The sequence below is a fragment of the Polypterus senegalus genome, chromosome 1 (genome assembly GCF_016835505.1).
Source record: "Polypterus senegalus isolate Bchr_013 chromosome 1, ASM1683550v1, whole genome shotgun sequence".
In the NCBI taxonomy this organism is placed as follows: Eukaryota; Metazoa; Chordata; class Cladistia; order Polypteriformes; family Polypteridae; genus Polypterus; species Polypterus senegalus.
This window is the reverse complement of record NC_053154.1, coordinates 260,363,892-260,384,592: the sequence shown is the minus strand read 5'-3', so window position 1 is coordinate 260,384,592 and position 20,701 is coordinate 260,363,892. Positions and strand designations below refer to the sequence as shown.

The 20,701-nt window shown below is 40.3% G+C and overlaps 1 protein-coding gene across 1 annotated transcript in view; it reads right to left on the bottom strand.

Annotated features, from left to right (window-relative positions):
* Nucleotides 1–545: 545 nt before the first annotated feature.
* LOC120519092 (pyroglutamylated RF-amide peptide receptor-like) overlaps nt 546–20,701 on the bottom strand; it is a 99,570-nt gene continuing 79,414 nt past the window's right edge. The window contains exons 3-6 of the mRNA XM_039742189.1: nt 19,486–19,547; nt 13,894–14,129; nt 3,428–3,525; nt 546–1,406 (exon numbers count right to left, since the gene is read on the bottom strand). Of these exons, the coding sequence (XP_039598123.1) occupies nt 1,087–1,406; nt 3,428–3,525; nt 13,894–14,129; nt 19,486–19,547 (716 nt within the window). The 3' untranslated portion in view covers nt 546–1,086. The remainder of the gene's footprint in view (nt 1,407–3,427; nt 3,526–13,893; nt 14,130–19,485; nt 19,548–20,701) is intronic.

Sequence of the window (20,701 nt, the reverse complement as noted above, 5' to 3'; positions counted from 1 at the left end):
ACTGCATGTACACAATGAGCCCTGAGCTTCGTCATTTCATATCTATTGTGCTGTAGTTAATATGGAAACCATATTGCAGCTGCCTGAAAGATGCACTCTTGTTTTTCCAGTCCCTTTTTTTTGTATTAAATACTGAGTTAGAGACACTAGGGGGCGCCAAACTCTAGCAAACGATGCTTGTTATTCTTACGCGTATCCGCTGAGATTGTTTGATGTTGTCATATGGAATGAACACAAATTCCATTTTGTGTTAAATGAATGAACCTGTTGTAACCAAACAGGGGAAAGATGTATTTAATTTAATACAATTTATGAATAACTGTTCATTTGTAATATCAGATTCCAGAAAAACAAGGATGTCCCTTGTATCATTCATTGCCTTCTCTGCTGTGGTTTCTGAATGCATTGCTAGTCCTGCTTACCACACAGTATAACCCAACATGTGTCTGTTTTTCTGAATATTCTGGACCCAAATCCTTGAAAAAGGAAAACGGCCTTTTTAAAAATACCTGGTAACACAGTGCACACTACAGTTTTTACTGGCATTCATCCTCAAGGTTTAATAGGTATCTTGTGAACATTAAAGGCTATAATTCAAATTAAATGCCCATTGTTCGTCATTCGAAGAGGTCATTTGTTCAGTTATGTTACAGATATTTCAGTTAGATGACATAATTACGACTGGCCAGCATAAAGTGAGACGTTTGTAAACCAACTGATTGTGTTTACCAAGTGTGATGGCCACTTTTCTTTAGCCTTCCTCTGATTGGTGGCTAGAACTCCAAATGGCGTCACAGTTCAGTGTTCATGCTATTACTGTACAGGAGCTCACTAGCCGACTTACAGTACGGTACAAGGTCAGCAGAACTGCAGCCTATTCAGCGGCAATGGGTGCCAATTAAGTGCAGGGCGCATTTTATTCTATGCCAGACTCAATGCATAATGACAATGTTATACGACAGAATAGGTAACCATTCTAAGCGCTCGGTCTGATTATCTCCTGTTACTCATAGATTCATTTGCTCCAGTGCCATCTAAAGCGAGAAGCACTGATCATGTCAATTCATGCTGTCGGCTATCCTTCCACTAGACAGGGTCAGTCACGTTTTTTTCTGACAACTTGAATTCAATCAGCTCTGTCTGGGTATCATCATGGAAATGATCTTGTCTTGAATGGTTGGAAACGGGAATATTTAATGTTTCCCTTTCCTTGTTTGTTGGCCTCTGTAAGTGTGGTGCTGGCCTTCTTAAGCAATGTGAAAAAGTGGCCACACAGTTCTTCTTGAAGTTTTCATTCATGAAGGCGTAAACAATGGGGTTGTTGAATGAGTTGAAAAATCCTATAGCCTGAACGATGGCAAGGATCATGCTGACCGTCACTTCATCGTGTTCACTTTCAAGGTCATCTGGAAAAAAACACAGCAAACATTACATTCAGGTGGGCACTGGGCATTTATGGTTTGTAAGGCATTGAATTTCAAGTTTTCCAATAAGAAAAACTCCATTGCAGGTACAGGCTGGCTTACAACACAGTTAGGGGGAAGTTGTCACCCAACCAAAAGTTATAGTTTGGAGTGTGGGAAGAAACTGAACTTACTGAAAAAACAAGATGACCACAGGAATAGCATGAAAGGGCCACAAACAAGACACACAGTGGGAAGTGAACAAACGTCCAAGTGCTATGAGCCTGCAACACTTGATCACGTACCAGTTCTTCTTTTGGTACAAACTATTTTGTACTGGTCAAGACGTAAAGCAGCACTATGTATTTTATTATTCATTTCTGTATGTTCTGGAAGCATAGAGCAAAAATTTCAAGTTAAATCTGTAAATCTGTCAAATTACTACACTGTCTAATCTGGTGTAAATTCACTCTGAATTCCATTAATTTCTCTGTCCATTTTCCAGCTTAGGGTTAGATAGCCAATCCCAGAGGATACTTCACTTGCACATCTGCTCCTGAGCAGAGATACGTGTCTTTGGGGTGTGAGAGAAGAACTGCACGAGAAGCGCAACTTGTGAGCCTGAATTCAAATCTAGTTGCTTTGTTCTGCAGCTAACCACTGCACCACCTGGCCATCCACTCATATGTTGTTTACAATGGCAGGCTTGTGTTATCATCCTGCGGTGTCTGCACATTCTTTTTTGGTTAATGGTGTACTAAAGCCTATCCTTAATAGGGTGCCAGTCTATTGCATGACATGCACACAACCACATTCAGTCAGAAGCAGGCCAATTTACTGACGCTTAGTCACTTTACAGTCACAAAAATGAATAAACCATAAAACTGCCAGTTTGATCCCCAACTTTAAAAAAATGAAAACCAATGAAAATGACAGTAACATATATTAAAAGTCTTATTCTTAACAATAATTTATCACTGATAATTGCATGAGTGTGGTGGAAGTGCTGTACCAAATGGCTCAGCCATTCCTGCAATGCTCCCCGGTGGTGCCCATGGAATCCAAAAGGGCTGCTCCAAACTCCAACTTCCAAGGAGTCCTGTGAGAGTGTGGGGCACCGCTGCAACCCAGGGGGGCTGCCATCTATCGCTCCAGGGGAGGTAACACACTCAGGCTCGGACACAAGTTGCCAATAACCAAGTGGATTTTTTTGTGGTAAACCATTCCTTGTAAGCGTTTCCCCCTCAACAACCACAATACAATTCAGCACACAGCAATGCTTTGTCTTTTCTTTCTCTCTCTGCCTTCTCCACTCTTCACAGCAAGCGTTGTCCTCCTCCCCACTTTGGCTCCTAGAGTTATGGCAGGCAGGTCCCTTTATACAAAAACATGTGTCCCACAGGTTTGTTCTGGGAGCATGTCCAAGTAAGGCTGGAGCCCATCAGTTCTCTCTGTGCCCACTGGCAGTAGCCATGGAACCTGATGGGACTGAGCCAAAGAACTCCAGTTCCCATGATGCCCACTGAGAATTCGGGGCACTGCTGCAACCCAGTGGGGCTGCCATCTAGCAATCCTTGGGAGACAATGCCCTGTGCATGTTGTCTCCCCCTGTCCTCCAAAGCTGAGGGTGTCCCTCACAATATATGTATATTTTTCAATCGTTATAAAATATAACATTCCACCGCAAGCAGAAATCACACAGACATGGGGAGAATGCGTTAAATCCACAAAGACAGCAACATATCCTGGGAATTCAACCAAAGACATTTGGGCAGACAGCAGTGCTAACCACTGGTCTGCCCTTCGTTTTAAACAACCTGGATTAATTCAGTCATTTTCTAACCTGCTATATCCTAACACAGGGTCACAGGGGTCTGCTGGAGCCAATCCCAGCCAGCACATGGCACAAAGCAGGAACAAACCCCGGGCAGGGCGCCAGCCCATCGCAGGGCATACACACACATACGAAGCCTGGATTAATTAGAAAAAACGAATTATAAAATGCGCTATTAGATGGAACTTACTGTATTCAAAGAGCATGTGCACTGTGTGGAAGGGAGCCCAGCACACCGTGAAAAGGAGAACAACAATCACCATCATCTTCACAGCACGTTTCTTCTTTCTGTGGTAAAATCAATACAACAAACGGTGAGAAGACACCACTATCTTTAAACCTTCTCATTGCAGGTTGTGTGAATTGTAAAGCATCAGATAAAAAATATGTACAGTTCAATCTACACAGCATTACAATTAAATGTAAATGATGTATATTCATGCAAAAATGTATAGGAAGACATTTCTTTAGAAGGAACTAAAGATTCTTGTTTGACGCACCTGACACTCTCTGATCATTTCCCCATCTCTGCTGGTTGTTTTTCAGAATTCTGTAAACCCCACTTCATTTGCTCTTCCTTAATTTACAATCCTGACAGACAATTACTTTTTCCCCAACTCATATCCTCTTCTTCACTTGTGACAGTCAGCAACACAAAATGCTGTCCATCACTCTGACACTAATGGCAAATCAAGAGCTGCATGCCTCTGACAGACTCATGAAATCTGATGGGTCAAGACTTATAGAGGCCAAAAGGAATGACAATGAAGATCAAAGAGCGTCTCAATCTACAGACACTTAAAACAATGGACAAAGAGTATTTTTTCAAAGGGATTTAGAAGGAGCAAGGCAATTCTAGTGTTATTTTGAAAACTATCAACAAGGTTCTTAACATTAGCAAAATGATAAACTCCTCATCTAATCTAACAAGATCAAATGACTTTCTGCTATGCCTTTCCACTGCCTTCCTCATTCGGAATTTGTCCCATCTTGACAGGTTTTGCAGTTTTCCTCTTATCCTCACAACATTCATGGTTGGGTTTCTGATATCACTAACTTTCTCATTCTATGTGTATTCCCAGCTCCTTGTAATGGACTGGCAAGATCAAAATAAGGGCCAGAAGTGTTTAGGGTATATCGTAGATTGACATTGTATCTTGCTGCTTTGTGTATTATTTTTGTTTAGTTTATATTTTGGGACTAAAATGTGCTTTGGTGTACTAATTATGATTACTTACCATTGGATATATGGAGAAATGGTTTTCTTAGTGCATTGATGTGACAGAGATGCCTCCTACAGAGATGGTTCCTCACCTAGACTGACCCTTAATATTATCAATTTAAGGAGTTAACAGACATGGAGAGACAAAAGAAGACAGCTAGCATCTTTGGATTCCACAAAACGGTATTGCAGAATTCATAGAAACTTATGGTTGCAACAAATAAGATTTACACCTTCCACTTAGAAATATACTGTAGGCATGAGCTTCACCATCGTAGGACATGCCCCAGTTCTAAAGCACACCAGCTGCAGTGTAAGCTTTCTGCTCTCCATTGGCCAAACAGTCTATCAAGTCATATAGGCTGATGATTAAGAACAGGAACTTAGCTTCTCTTGGATCCTTGTGACTTGGACAATAATCCATATCAGCAGAGACTAAAGCTATTTTGGGTTACTTAGTTAAAAAAATCCCCAAAGACCTAAGCTTAGAACTGTCCCATTTAAGCCTGGGATTTACTTCTCTGTCGCACTGAGAACCATAGCAAAGGGCTACAGAATAATGTGGTTAGTCAATGTGGGAGCCAGAAAGTGGTTTTAGGACACCTGAAACCAAAGGGTCTTCTCTATGACACAGCAAACTAGGACTCCGATCAATACATTTTCAAATGTATGTAACTTGATCTACAAAATGTGTCATGGAATGTCATGGGATGATCTGCAGGCTGTCAAGAGAACGCTGCTATATTAACACGACACGTAACACTGGTCAAGACAAAACAACTTATGGGGGGGTTTCAAAGTAGTTTTTCTATCACTCATAGTTTTTGAATTATTTTTATATTAGTTTATTTGTAGTATATAAACTCTTATAAAGGCGTATTAAAGTTTTTTTTTTTATTTTAAGTTGAATTCAGTATTAAAATGTCTTTATTTCTGCTTGTGAACATTTTATAACATTTCAGAAGGGCATAAAATAAGTGTGTTATGTTGGAGTGTGCCGGCTGTAACAAGTTTGGACATCTTGAGACAGGATCCTGCTCCCTATCTGAGGCACAGCTCCATGACAGTTGGTGATCAGAAGTCAAAAGTGTAAACATCTATGAGTTTACATCTTTAGAAATTCATTTCTTGCATTCTCATCTGGACTTTTTTCCTGGAAACCTCAGAGAAGTCCACGATGAGCGTGGTCAACAGTTACATCAGGGCATTTCTGAAATGGAAAAGCGGTTCCAAGGCGAGAAGAGTTCCAGTATGCTTGCTGACTACTGCTGGACCATTAAGAGGCCAAGTACAGCATGAAATGGTACTGTCTAGGTGAGACACTCCAAGCATGTAAATATATACTCAGCAAAAAAAGAAACGTCCTCTGACTTTCAACTGTTTTTACTTTCAGTAAACTTAATGTGTAAATATTTGTATGAACACTAAAAGAGTCAACACCATAAGACATAAACTAAAAATGTTTCACAATGTGTCCCTGAATGAAGGGAGGCTCAAAATCAAAAGTACCAGTCAGTATCTGGTGTGGCCACCAGCTGCTTGAAGTACTGCAGTGCATCATCTCCTCCTCATGGACTGGACCAGATTTGTCAGTTCTTGCTGTGAGATGTTACCCCACTCTTCCACCAAGGCACCTGCAAGTTCCTGGACATTTCTGGGGGGAATGGCCCTAGCCCTCACCCTGCGATCCAACAGGTCCCAGACGTGCTCAATGGGATTGAGATCCGGCTCTTCACTGCGAGGATGATCAGCTGTCCTTCCTGTCTCCCTGTAGCGCTGTCTTAGGCGTCTCACAGTGCGGACATGGCAATTTATTGCCCTAGCCACATCAGCAGTCCTCATGCCTCCCTGCAGCATGCCTAATGCACGTTCACGCAGATGAGCAGGGACCCTGGGCATCTTTCTTTGGGTGTTTTTCACAGTCGGTAGACAAGTCTCTTTAGTGTCCTGCGTTTTTAGAACTGTGACCTTAAATGCCTACTTTCTGTAAGCTGTTAAGGTCTTAACGACCATTCCACAGGTGCATGTTAATTAATTGATTATGGTTAATTGAACATGCATGGAAAACATTGTTTAAACCCTTTACAATGAAGATCTGTAAAGTTATTTAGATTTTTAAAACATTATTGTTGAAATACACAGTCCTGAAAAAGGGACGTTTCTTTTTTTGCTGAGTATAGTATTGTAACTTTTAATTGTGTGTCACTTAAAATCTTTTAGTGATAGTGAGAGTCTGGTTAGATGTCTGAATTCTGCACGAAAAATACTGTTAGATTCTCCTATATTTGATTCATGTAACAAAATCAAAATCTAAATTTTGCTAACCAGTGTAATTTGACATTTGTTACTAATCTGATAATTTGCAATTAATTATTTCAGTCATGCCCCCTGGAATCCTGAATCAAGCTGATTACATTTGAAAATGGATGCAGGGATGGAAAAATATTTCAGCTACTGAGAGAGATTTGTAGTTTAAAGCCACATTGATTGTCTCATTTCTCCCTTTAGTCAATGTCTTATGACACATACAGGTCAAGCGACAGAGTCCCAGCTATTACTTTCCTATGTGTCAATATGAGCTGGATTGAAATAGTATCTGTTTTCTCCCTCCCAATTTCCTATTTTGATTGGCCTGATGCATGACCTTGTATAGGATCACAGCAAGTGATGAAAACCAGCAATGATATTGGTGACTTGACCATCCTACTGGAGAACTGCAATGGAGCTAACATTTTAGAAAAAAATATTGGTAAAAATGTTAAATTCAGAAAAATCTGGATTTCAGAGATGTTATATTTACCTCTATTTTAACAGTTATTTGCCTTTAAATACATTAACAGAGTTAAAAATTACAGCCATTATCCGTGTACATATATTGTGCAAATATTTTATATACATAAAAAGGGCTAATTTAATTTAGCCCCTAGTGTTGATCAGTGAAATTTAGCAAAATGTTTTCCATGAATATTTTCCTGTAAATTCATCTTGCAGTAAGCTTAGATGAACATCTTTTTTCAGTGCCCCATAATGCTTTGCAAGGGCAGCATGACATGACACAGCTGTAGCAGCCAACTGTAGAACATTTCATGCATGCATACTGTAAGATCACTGCCTAGATAATTTGGGCATGAGTGATGTCACAACCCAATCAGCCTCCCACCCAGCATTTAAAAAAAATCAATTATTTTCATTTGAGGGGTTCATTAGCATCCCATAATGAGAATATTATGAGTACTGCCACCAGATTCCTGTGTGCTGGCAGTACAGAGTTGCATGGCTAATTTGCAAACATAACTAGTCATGTGCTGGATCAACTATCGAAAACAAGCTTCAAAAGAGCCCTCTCACACCTTGAGAAAGAACACCCATGCAACACTGTAAAATTATAATAATGAAAAATGTATTACTGTTTACAAGGCATTTCTATCTTTTTAACACTAGAATTACCAGAGCCTACGAAAAAACTCGTAGATCTGGCCCACCTTAAATCCAATCGCACCTCTCCGTCAGAATCACAAGCAGCCTTCTATTCCATCCCCCCAACGCTGCAGAACATACACAAAGTTCTCCCAGCTCATGCCTTGATGATCTGGGAGTGAAGTGCTGGAGTTTTAAAGTGGAAATAATAGATTGTTATTTGTTATTTTGTCAGTGCGGCTTTGACATTATGGACCATAAGGTGCATATTAATTTAGCGTGAGCAGGAACACTCAATAAAACTGAATAAAAAAAAAATCAAGTGATGATGAGATACGAAGAAGGCAGATTCACCAGCGTTTGTGTGTCAGCTTTTATCCATCCAGATGAGAGAATGTCCAGTTCCATTTCCTCAAAACACCACTCACATCTACAGTTATTCCCAGTTTCAAATAAAAACTAACAGCATCAGATCCCTAGGGCGGTAGTATGTATCGTGATCATGACTGAGAGAATAAAAGTGAAAAAACAAATGGTAACTTTTACAAGTCCTATAAATGTACATGGTCTGTTACAGATGCAAACCAAATGTATGTGTGCACTGTATAATATTAACAGTAAGAGTAGCTCACTTCTGAAAACAGTAAATACAGAAGGCAGTGGGGATTGAACCGGAGACTCTTGATTACAAGTCAGCAAATCTTACCGCTACACCACAGAAGCTGTTGTATCATCCTTGAACCTTTTGTGAAAGTGTTTATTTGATCTTTGGACTTCAGGTTTCACATATTATATAGTTTATGTCAACATTTTGTCATTTACTACTAAAATATGAAAAACGTTTCTGTTTTAACAATGTGTTTACACAGATTACTGTAGAAACGGAACACACATGAAATGCATGTGTTCCAAATAACGATCTATTATTTCAACTCTAAAACTCCAGCACTTCACTCCCAGATAATCAATTTAAGGCATGAGCTGGGAGAACTTTGTGAATGTTCTGCAACGGTGGGGGATGGAATAGCAGGCTGCCTGCTGCTTGTCTTTATCAGCACATTTACAGGACAAAAGATGCTGACAGAGAGGTGCGATGGGATTTAAGGTGGGCCGGATCTCTTTTTTTCTTAGGCTCTGGTAATTCTAGTGTTAATGTGGAAGAAAAAAGTGTAAAGCATGTCTATAGAGATGGAAACAAAGGAGATGCCTCCTTTGCATCCAGTGCAGTGACTTCAAACAATTGAATGAGCCAGTCTCACACTGCTGCATATATATATATATATATATATATATATATATATATATATATATATACACTCACCTAAAGGATTATTAGGTACACCATACTAATACGGTGTTTGACCCCCTTTCGCCTTCAGAACTGCCTTAATTCTACGTGGCATTGATTCAACAAGGTGCTGAAAGCATTCTTTAGAAATGTTGGCCCATATTGATAGGATAGCATCTTGCAGTTGATGGAGATTTGTGGGATGCACATCCCGGGCACGAATCTCCCGTTCCACCACATCCCAAAGATGCTCTATTGGGTTGAGATCTGGTGTCTGTGGGGGCCATTTTAGTACAGTGAACTCATTGTCATGTTCAAGAAACCAGTTTGAAATGATTCAAGCTTTGTGACATGGTGCATTATCCTGCTGGAAGTAGCTAACAGAGGATGGGTACATGGTGGTCATGAAGGGATGGACATGGTCAGAAACAATGCTCAGGTAGCCCGTGGCATTTAAACGATACCCAATTGGCACTAAGGGGCCTAAAGTGTGCCAAGAAAACATCCCCCACAACATTACACCACCACCACCAGCCTGCACAGTGCTAACAAGGCATGATGGTTCCATGTTCTCATTCTGTTTATGCCAAATTCTGACTCTACCATTTGAATGTCTCAACAGAAATCGAGACTCATCAGACCAGGCAACATTTTTCCAGTCTTCAACTGTCCAATTTTGGTGAGCTCGTGCAAATTGTAGCCTCTTTTTCCTATTTGTAGTGGAGATGAGTGGTACCCGGTGGGGTCTTCTGCTGTTGTAGCCCATCCGCCTCAAGGTTGTGCGTGTTGTGGCTTCACAAATGCTTTGCATTATATATATATTGTGAGCTGGAGGGCTGTTCGCACCCCAAATAGAGACAAACGCCCCTGGGAAAACCACAAAGCCTGAAACACTGACTACCCTCACATTGCTCCTTATCCTTGCACTATAACGCTGTAATACAACCCTCAAGGTACTCCGCCGACTTAAAAGCCGTGCGCAGCGCCTGTCAGATTTGGAATTGATTGTTTGCTTTTATCTCTCTCTGCTCCTAGCGGAACGGTCATCTCTGACTTGTCATGGAGCACGTTTAAGCTCATGTGTTTGCAGTGTTTGAATAAAAATCCTTCTTATTTGTACGACCTCCTGTGTCTCTGTGCAAATCTGTGACCCAAGCGTGACAAGATATATATATATATATATATATATATATATATACACATATATATGTATATATATATATGTATATACATGTATACATATATACTGTATATATATGTATCTATATGTATATATATATGTATATATATACTAGCAAAATACCCGCGCTTCGCAGCGGTGAAATACTGTCTGAATATTTTTAGTAAACATTTTTAGACTGAACGAAAATATGTAAAAAATGAATTGTTAAGGATCTCTCTGTATACCACGTTGTCAGTTCGGCCCTCTGGTTGTAATATGACTAAGCTGTGTGCTGAGCTCACTCTTGAGCATGCAACATACAGTTGGCCATGTGAAAAGCAATCCCGCCTCAAATCAATACCAACCTTTTGTAGTGTTTGTCCCTGAGACTTATTAATTGTCATTGCGAAGCAGAGCCTTACTGGAAATTGAACGCGTTTGAATTGAAATGGGAGATTAGATGGTATATCGGGGATGCGAGGAATAAAAACTGTGTCACCTGAGGCACTGCCAGTAAATATAGTTGCTTCAATTAGGTTGTTTTGTAGAGATGTGACCTGAAGTCTTGTGCCGTTACAAAGTTTCGGTGGTTGTAAGTTTCTGCTTCCTTGGCGAAGGTCGTAAACGAAAGAAGACACCGCAGTGAATACAGAAGAGAACCCGTGGATTAAATAAAACCTACACAATAACTGTAACAATCGTAACAAATGAACAATAAAATAGAAGAGAACCCGTGAATTAAATAAAAAGTTTGCTTCGTTGGTGAAGCAAGGAAAAAGCACTTTCTTATATGTTGTTCGTTTTTAAAACAGTGCAGAAGCTGTGAGAAAGCTGCTTCCTTGGCGAAGCTCGTAAACGAAAGAAGACACCGCAGTGAACACAGAAGAGAACCCGTGGATTAAATAAAACCTACACAATAACTATAAAAATCGTAATAAATGAACAATGAAACAGCGGAGAACCCGTGGATTAAATAAAAGGCTGCTTCGTTGGCGAAGCAAGGAAAAAGGACTTTCTTATATATCGTTCGTTTATAAAACAGTGCAGAAGCTCTGAGAAAGCTGCTTCCTTCGCAAAGTAAGGAAACTGGCGGTGACGCGGTAAGTATTCGGCAAGGCAGCTGAAGCGCTGCATTATGGGATCTGTAGTTTATTGTGTTACCAGTGCTTCATATCCCCGGGCCATTAATAACAATAATACAGTATATAAAATGATCTCGCGGCCGGATATAATTACACGCCGGGCGGATGTTGCCTGGGCCTTGAGTTTGACACATATGGAGTAAATAGAACTTGAAAAATATATTTTTCGTACATCGAGCCAGCGTGCTATTGTGGTTTTGCTTGCATGCCTCAATAAGTCATCCTCCCTCGCTCTTACTTTTTACCGCTTCATCTAATGAATACACTGAGTATGGCTTTACCAAAACAATCATTGATGGCGAATAAAGTATCCATTATTCGAGTATGTAGATCGGGGTATATACCCGCGTATCGCAGCGGAGACGTAGTGTGTTAAAGAAGCTATGAAAAAGAAAAGGGAACATTTTAAAAATAACGTAACATGACTGTCAATATACAGTAATTGTTTTGTGAGTGTTACTGAGTGTTGCTGTCATCAAGGATTTGATTATCATTATTTCTTTCAATCAGGTTCGTATTTGTAGGATGTGTTGTGTTCAAGTTACATTCCGTGTTTGTCAATCGTTGTAAAGATGACAGGTTTCATTCATCGATTCGTTTCTTACTGCATCAATAAACAGCTCGTCTTCTTCTTTATCTGAGACCGGCACACTGCATGCACGGGTTTTTTACACTGTCTTCCTTTAGCGGGACATTGACTTTTCCACCGTGTGCTTTGTTTCCACAGTAGCTGCATTTATGAATATGCTTGTATGTATCAGACGCTTCATATTTTTTGCTGCCTTTTCAATTGTGTAATTCGGTTTTTGTTCAGCGCTCTTTGGAACTGTTGCTTTTGTCTGTGCACTGCGTCAGTTCACGTGAGCCTCGGTGTACATGCATCAAAGTTTCCCAGCTGTGCTGGTGCCATCTTGTGCTATGTCCATGGCTGTATCTAATGTTACCGAAGTCCCGCACTTAAAACTTTCTCTCGCAGTTTCGCTGAGTTTGTGCCAAACACCACCCTGACCATCTCATTTTCCTCTGCATAAGGACAGTCCTTCACCCGTGAATATTTACCCGTGGCAGTTTGCTATTGGATTGCCGCTGACCGATGGCCTTATATGGGTAGGCACTAAATTACAAACGCCAGCGACAGCCTGTCTATGAACTTAATTTAAAGTTTAGGTTTACATCGTGCTTTGTTTCCGAAGTAGCAGAACTGATGAATATGGTTGTATATGTCACTCGCTCGCTTCTTATTGTTTCCCTGCCTTCTAAATTATATAATGCGTGTTTTCTTCAGCGCTTCCTGGTTTTCGCGTGATTACGTGGAAGGCGTGATGATGTCACACGAAACTCCGCCCCCACGGGTTTCAAGCTCATCTCCATTACAGTAAATGGAGAAAAACAGCTTCCAGTTATGACCATTACACGTAGAATTTCGAAATGAAACCTGCCCAACTTTTGTAAGGAAGCTGTAAGGAATAACCCTACCAAATTTCAGCCTTCTACCTACACGGGAAGTTGGAGAATTAGTGATGAGTCAGTCAGTCAGTGAGTGAGTCAGTGAGGGCTTTGCCGTTTATCAGTATATATAAATATATATATATATATATATATATATATATATATATATATATATATATATATATATATATATATATATATATATATTGTCACGTACGCGCGAGTAGGAGACCGCGGACGGATTCGAATGCACCTGGAGACACATTCGCCGGCAGGGAATGGCGGGGGACTAACTTTCTCCCTCTGCTTCCTCATAGGAGAAAAGACCTTCCTCCACCATAAGCCGGGCTTTGACCACAGTACGGTACTTCCGCCCTTCCTCCGCCATCTTGTCCTGACGTCATCAATCCCATCCTCCCTCACGGTCCTTCCCAGCATTCCTCCACTTCCGGCTCCTCCCTAATAAAATGGCCGCCGACACCATGATACGGCGTCGCGCATATGAACTGTTTAGTTTATATTTTTGACCTGCTTTCTTTTGATTTATTGTGGATTGTCTACAATATACGGGGCCGGAAAACCCCAAACCTTTATGCTGTGTGCTTCTACATCTTTTACAATATATATATAGTTTATGGCCAGTTATTGTATTTTGTTTATGGTTATCATTGTGTATACATCTTTTGTTGTTTGAACCATGGTCGCACAGTGGTTAGCACTGCATTCTCACAGTTCAGATTATATTTTTGACCACAGTAATTAGTCCAGCATAGTTGACGGATACTTCCTTAGCCCTAAAAGACAATTTAAACACCATTGCACAATTACAAGCTACTCAAAACTAGTTCTGTTCCTCCTTTCCCATTGACTTCAATACATTTCGTGAAGTTCCTGAACATTTCCCTTCGCTCATCACTAGTAGCCACATACACAGCACGTAGGAAATCAGTCATAATTTAAGTTGGCACTTTATTACCTTGCGATTTTGCTGGTCTCGCTGTGAATCATGGCATTCAGCACAGAGGAATCCCCGACACGCTTGCGAATCCATAATTCAAAAGCTATTCTCGTGTAAAGAAACAGCATGGCAGCTAGTGGCAGAAGAAAAAGAGCCACTAAAATGAATGTCGCATAAACCTTACGATGGCCTCGTGATTGCCAACGTTCTTGACAGCAGACATGATGGTGGTCATACAGAAAGTCATACTTCACCTGCAGGAAGAAAGTGGATTAAACAAAGAGTGATGTCATAAAACTGGACTTTATCAAGAATTTAGGCTAATTAAATACACAAAAAAGGACTTTGCATAGCACCTCACTGAGAGCCGTCTTTCTTTTTTTTTTTTTTTATTTTAATGGTGTATTTGCCACTGTGCTTGTTTTCAGAGAGAACACTCATTATTTTGGTACTTTTCTACATGAAAGGCAAATTGGAAAGGCCATTCATAAAGCATTTTACAAAACAAAGAAAAAAATGTTTGCACGTACACCGTTTTCCCTTCAGCAAGCACACTTCATTATGGTCTTTGGTTTGGTTCAACTGGGTTCAGATTTTGACAAATCTCAGTTTTTATATTTAACTTATTATCATTTATAATATTCAGCCAAAAAATGATTTTCAAATAAGGGAATCAACCACAAAACAGTTTTATATACAACTTAAATTAAGCACTATTATTATCATTATATAAAGTAACTTAATGCCACTTTCTTCTGTTTTCACTTTTCATGGCCCGTCACAGTATCCAAAATTTTAGGACAGATAATGTGTAAAGAGGATGAGTGAGTTACACTTGCAGCTATTCAGGCTTTCATAAGCAATATGGCACTTTTGTAAGAGTGTGTATTCTGGTCTGTACGGCCGCAGCACCCTAACACCATATCAATAATATGTTATTATCAGCTAATTATACAATTATGATTGCCTAGTCTCATCATACGTGCTATTAATAGAATCCATACCTGGAAAGAAGCCCGTTTAAATCCTGACAATTCCTGGACTAATTCTCTTTAATTCCATGTTGCATTCCTATAGGGCTGTCTTTAATTGCTATTTTACTAATTTACTTTATGCGTGTATTGTATAATAATGACGCTAACAGTTAGTGTATAAATTAGCAGATAGAACAATTCAGTGAGGAATTAAACAATTGCTGCATGTAATGCTAAGTTTCTTTAACCTTAAACCATCTAATTTCCAGTATTTCTATTTCAATCATGGGGTTGTGACTTAATTTTGAGAAGTAAGTCAGAAAAAGATGGATGAATGGAAAAAAATGAGAGGAGTAAGAAAAAGGATCTGTACAAAATATCTTCTAATTTTGCTTTTTGCATTTCAAACCATTTCATGAAAACATATTCAGTTATCCTTCATTTGCTTTCCTTCCTTGACAAGAACAGGCGCTACACACATTTCTGAATCGACAGCTACAATACAATAAGGACAGGATCCTTGGGAGCCCTCAAGTTTTACTGAATGTAGAAAATGATTTTCAGTAATATCTGTTTTGTATCCTAATGTGGAGTTCAGGGCTCCAAGTTCTGGTTCATTCAGCAACTATTAGGTATGAACTTCAACTTGTGCCTTTGGTTGTGTTTTCTGGTGATAATCTCATCCTGTAGACTTATTTTTATATGGTGTTGGACCTTTTAAGAAGCAATGGGTTCAATCTGGAGAGAGTGCTGAGATGAAAGAGGAAATCGTAAGGCTCTGTATACAATCAAGTAAGACCAAGACTACTTGCAAATTCAACTAGACACATAAAACAGAGATGTAGCAATATGCTGTGTTGATTTTTCCATACTCCATTTGATTTATTGTCCCTTTTGTTTTATCATTTCAAAGAGAACAAATCTGGATAAGAATAACAACACACTGTCAGTGTGATGTTGTACGTTTCCCCTGTGATAGACTAGCGCCCTCTTCAGGATTCATTTCCGCCCCAGTGTGTTCATGATCGCTAAGATTGGTGTTAGACTCCCAGACTGTGAACTGGACTAAGTGGTTCAGTCATGATTGATTGGTTGCATGTATTTTGGAGCTCTAATGGTCTATTATTTTAGTCAGGCAGTGTGGTATCCTGATCAACTGCACAAATGGCACATTATATGGACCTTGGCAAGTCACTTAACCTGCACTTACTATAACAGCAAAAGAAATATATAGAAGCAATTATACTTTATATCTGTACTTTTTCATACCTTAGGAAAGTATTTGCCACATGCTGTGGAAATAGCAGTTGTTAAACTCAGAACTACAAGATTAATGTAGCTTGTTAGTGTCTTATATTTTAGGCATCTGTCTCGTACAGTCTTGTTTAAATGAATCCTGTAACCTTTTATATATTGTTCCCTGTTTAATGCTTTAGTGTCTTTAGCATCATAGAGGTACCTTTAGCACTTCATTTTGAGAAAAACGCTTTTAACATTACCATAAACTTAAGCAAATGGTGTTTTCCAAGAGTATAAGATTTCAAATCAATGTGTCGGTGGCCTCTCTGGCTATGTCTGTTTCAAATTCCCACTGAATTCATATTAGCTTACTTCTCTGTAGATTTCATTTCGCTGGTCTATTATCATGTTCTTTTTCTTTCATTTTGATATGATATCCTGTGGTTCTAATCTTTTTTAAATTTAATTCATCTATGTATCTACTTTGTGAACACCTTTTACCCACTTCTATATTCTATGATCTCAACACCACTTTGCACTTACTGCACATTAACTGTTCATCCCTCCATTTGTCTGCTTGCACAGTTGAGTATGAATTATAAATGTAAACAATATTACGTGTACCTTCAGTATAAATGATTCTCAGGCTCTGCTGTTGCGCTCCTCCCTGCTTTAAACAGCAGCGGGGTCACTTACTGAACAGTCAGTAATGCTGAAGTGGTTGGCAGACACTTCTAAAAGGTCACTGTGTGGAAGATGGGAACTCATTCATTAAATGTAATTAAAATGTAAAACCAATCAAAGTTGCTTGTGCCTTTCTAGTAAAGTTTATGACCTTTAAAATTTTTACAGCAAATAAGAACAACTCTCAACACTTGTTCGGTTTTCTTGTGGTAAGTCCATCCATCCATCCATTATCCAACCCGCTGAATCCAAACACAGGGTCTGCCGGAGCCAATCCCAGCACACAAGGCAGGAACCAATCCATCCTGGGCAGGGTGCCAACCCACCGCAGGACACACACAAACACACCAAGCACACACTAGGGCCAATTTAGAATCACCAATCCACCTAACCTGCATGTCTTTGCATGACTGTGGGAGGAAACCGGAGCGTCCGGAGGAAACCCACGCAGACACGGGGAGAACATACAAACTCCACGCAGGGAGGACCCGGGAAGCGAACCCTGGTCTCCTAACTGCGAGGCAGCAGCGCTACCACTGCACCACCATGCCGCCCCTTGTGGTAAGTCATTGGCAAATAAAATAAGTGACTCGGGTAAGTGCACAGAAACAACAATACTGAATGAGTGTACTAAATGAGTTGTTTTAATTTTTACACAGATATTTTCAATTTATGCTGAGCTTTTCTTTAGTTTTTATGTTTCTCTCTTTTTTTTTTTTGTACCTTACGACATGCACGTTCAGAACACAGTCACAAGGTTAGTAACAAATAGATCTGCAGAATCACGTTGGTCATCTAATGAACAGTAATACGTCTGATCTTCATTTTAAAAAGCTTTTCCTTGTGTTTACTGGAATATCAATTTATGGTTGTAAACAGGTCCATAGAACATTTTGTACAGCACTCTGATATCAGCTCCTTTTAATCAAGTCATTCTTTTTCTTACTTCCTTTGCACGTGTCAGTCTTGCACAGCTTTAGTCCCACAACTAAATGCTCTTACAACAGACACTATAATGCTATTTTTTTAAATGTTTTGCATTTACTGGATGGGTCGCACGGTGGTGCAGTGGTAGCGCTGCTGCCTCGCAGTTAGGAGACCTGGGTTTGCTTCCTGGGTCCTTCCTGCATGGAGTTTGCATGTTCTCCCTGGGTATGTGTGGGTTTCCTCCGGGTGCTCCAGTTTCCTCCCACAGTCCAAATACATGCAGGTTAGGTGCATTGGTGATCCTAAATTGTCCCTAGTGTGTGTGTGTGTGCTCTGCGGTGGGCTGGCACCCTGCCTGGGGTTTGTTCCTGCCCTGTGCTGGCTGGGATTGGCTCTGGCAGACCCCCGTGACCCTGTGTTAGGATATAACAGGTTGGACAATGACTGACTGACTGTATTTAATGGACTTATTTTTAAACCGGAAATGAATGAGTGGTGTATATATATATATATATATATATTGTGGTGAGAGGCTGGGGGCAGTACCCAGCTGGGACACCCAGAAGGACAGAAGGAGGGATTATGCCTCCTCTGGACCACGAGGGGGCGACCGCCCTGGTGGCTATGGGACCACGGGAAAGGAGCATGGAAGCTCAACTCTATAGGGGCCTGTGGTCACCGCCAGGGGGCACCCAAATGACTGAGGAGCCCTTCCACAACACCTGGAGGTGCTGGGGAAACGATTACCAGGGACACCCAGAGTGCTTCTGGGTGCACTGCCGGCACTTCCACCACACCAAGGAGTGCTGGCAGAAGTTCATTGGGAGGCACCTGGAGCATGTCCAGATGAATATAAAAGGGGCCACTTCCCAACACTCACTAGCTGGAGTCGGGTGAAAGAGGTCGAAGCCTGGAGGAGAGGAGTGGAGGCGGTGAAGGAAAGGCATAGTTGAGGAAGGCCTGGACTTGAAGGGTGATTTGGTACTGAAGTACTAGGGTTGAGTGCACTTTTAATTATGTGTGTTGGTTGGTGAACCATCGTGTCCAGGCCAGTCTCCACTATATATATATCTATATATATATATATATATATCTATATATATATATATATACACACACACAAATAAATAAAAAGGTAAAAAGGATATTCAGATAACCTACTGCATTTAGATACTTCTGCTTTATTCTTTTCTATTTCTTTTCTATTCATTGTCCTCTGTTCTCTGTCTTCGGTTCATAACTTGGATATTGCATTGTGATTCTGGTTCCAATTCAAGGCACACCATGATGGTGCAGGATGTTAATGATTCTTGCATTCATTTACCAAACCTGCCTATTCGAGAACATGGGGGGTGGATTCTCTGGCATCAAATTGGAATAAAACTGAATTTCCTGGAGATTGATTTGACAAGTAACCGAATCAGCACTAGTACCAAGTCATACTAAAAGATATTAAAGATGTATTAAAATAAAGAAAATATTGATAAAGTTACTGACTTTACATAGTAAATAGCTGAGAGTGAACACTGCATATGGAAAGCCAGAATTTTTTAAATTTGCTAAAACCAAGACATCCATTTATCCATCTGTACCTATTTTGCAAATCCAGGGTTGCATTCGCCTGAGCCTATCCTGGCAGCACTGGGCAAAAGGTAGGAACCAACCCACTCCTTTATATTTCACATGCATACACACCCACTCTCACTCATAGGGAGCCAGTTTAGACTTAAGTTAGGATAAAACTAAAAATGTATCAGTTCAGATTACTTCCATGAATGTGACTTACCTCCAGCTGCTGTACGTACAGCATGGGAAGCCCAACTATGACAGCAACAGCCCACACGGCTCCTAAAATAGAGAACATCTATTATTTTAGTCATATAATTATTGTTTATCAAAAGATATTGTAAATACTGTAAAACTCTGTATATCTTCTTTCTAAAGTGTACACCATCCCATTAAAGCTGTTCCCATGCCTTTTTAATGGGATCACTCCTGTCAGGCACATGAGGCGACACATTCAGTGAAACACAGTCAGTCAGGTAAGGATTGATCATCTACTATATTATTCGTCAAAAGGAATTTGAGGTCTTTGGATTCAATTAATTTCTTCTTGTACTTAAGAGATTTACTGTTATAATATATTTAATATATAATATAATCTTCTTTCCACTGGACACTTAGGGCTTAGCAGAATTCTACATCAATATGAAAATCAGTTTAAAAAAGCTGCTGATGTTACCCTTTTGTTTAGAGGACCTTGCTAATATTTTGCTGGAGTCTGTTGTGACACTTTTCAGGACCCCATTTTCTGATAACTTCAGGACTGACTCTAAGAAGGCTGCTGTTATGTAAGTAGCATGTTTCACAACTGTGACATTTTAAAACAAGAATGTTGTAATGACCTCAACTTGCAAACAGACTGCACTCATAACTGCTTAGCAGGGAAGGGATAATTTGTGGGAAGCAGGTCCACTACAAGTAAGAGAGTAATAGGACGGCAGAAGGGAAGAACAGAAAATGAGAAATTGAAAGGGATAAAAAAATTAGAGTACTGCCAGAGGCAAAAGGTGGTCCGGTAATATTCAACAACTCACCTTACCAATCTACCTGGAATCTGAGGAACAGTTCAGGTCAGGTTGAGGAGCATACACTGGTACAGCACGTTGCTGCATCCACCACACGACAAAACAGCTCAAGATCCCAGTTGGCATCCCCACAGACAGACACATGGTCCAGTCCCACCCTCCAGAAATGACCATCAATCTGTTGCTGCCAGGTGTTATGTGGGTGTCCCCTTGGCCTGGTCCAGCCACTCGGGTCCTCAACAATGAAGATCCTCGGGGAATCACGCCACATGGCTGTAGTGCAGTAACTGACGCTCCCTCACGATGCAGGTAATGTCCTTCATTCAGGACTCCATGAGCAACTGCTCATTCGACACAAAGTCAAACCAGCGGTACCCAAGGATTCTCTAAAGAAACACAGTACAGAAGGAGTCC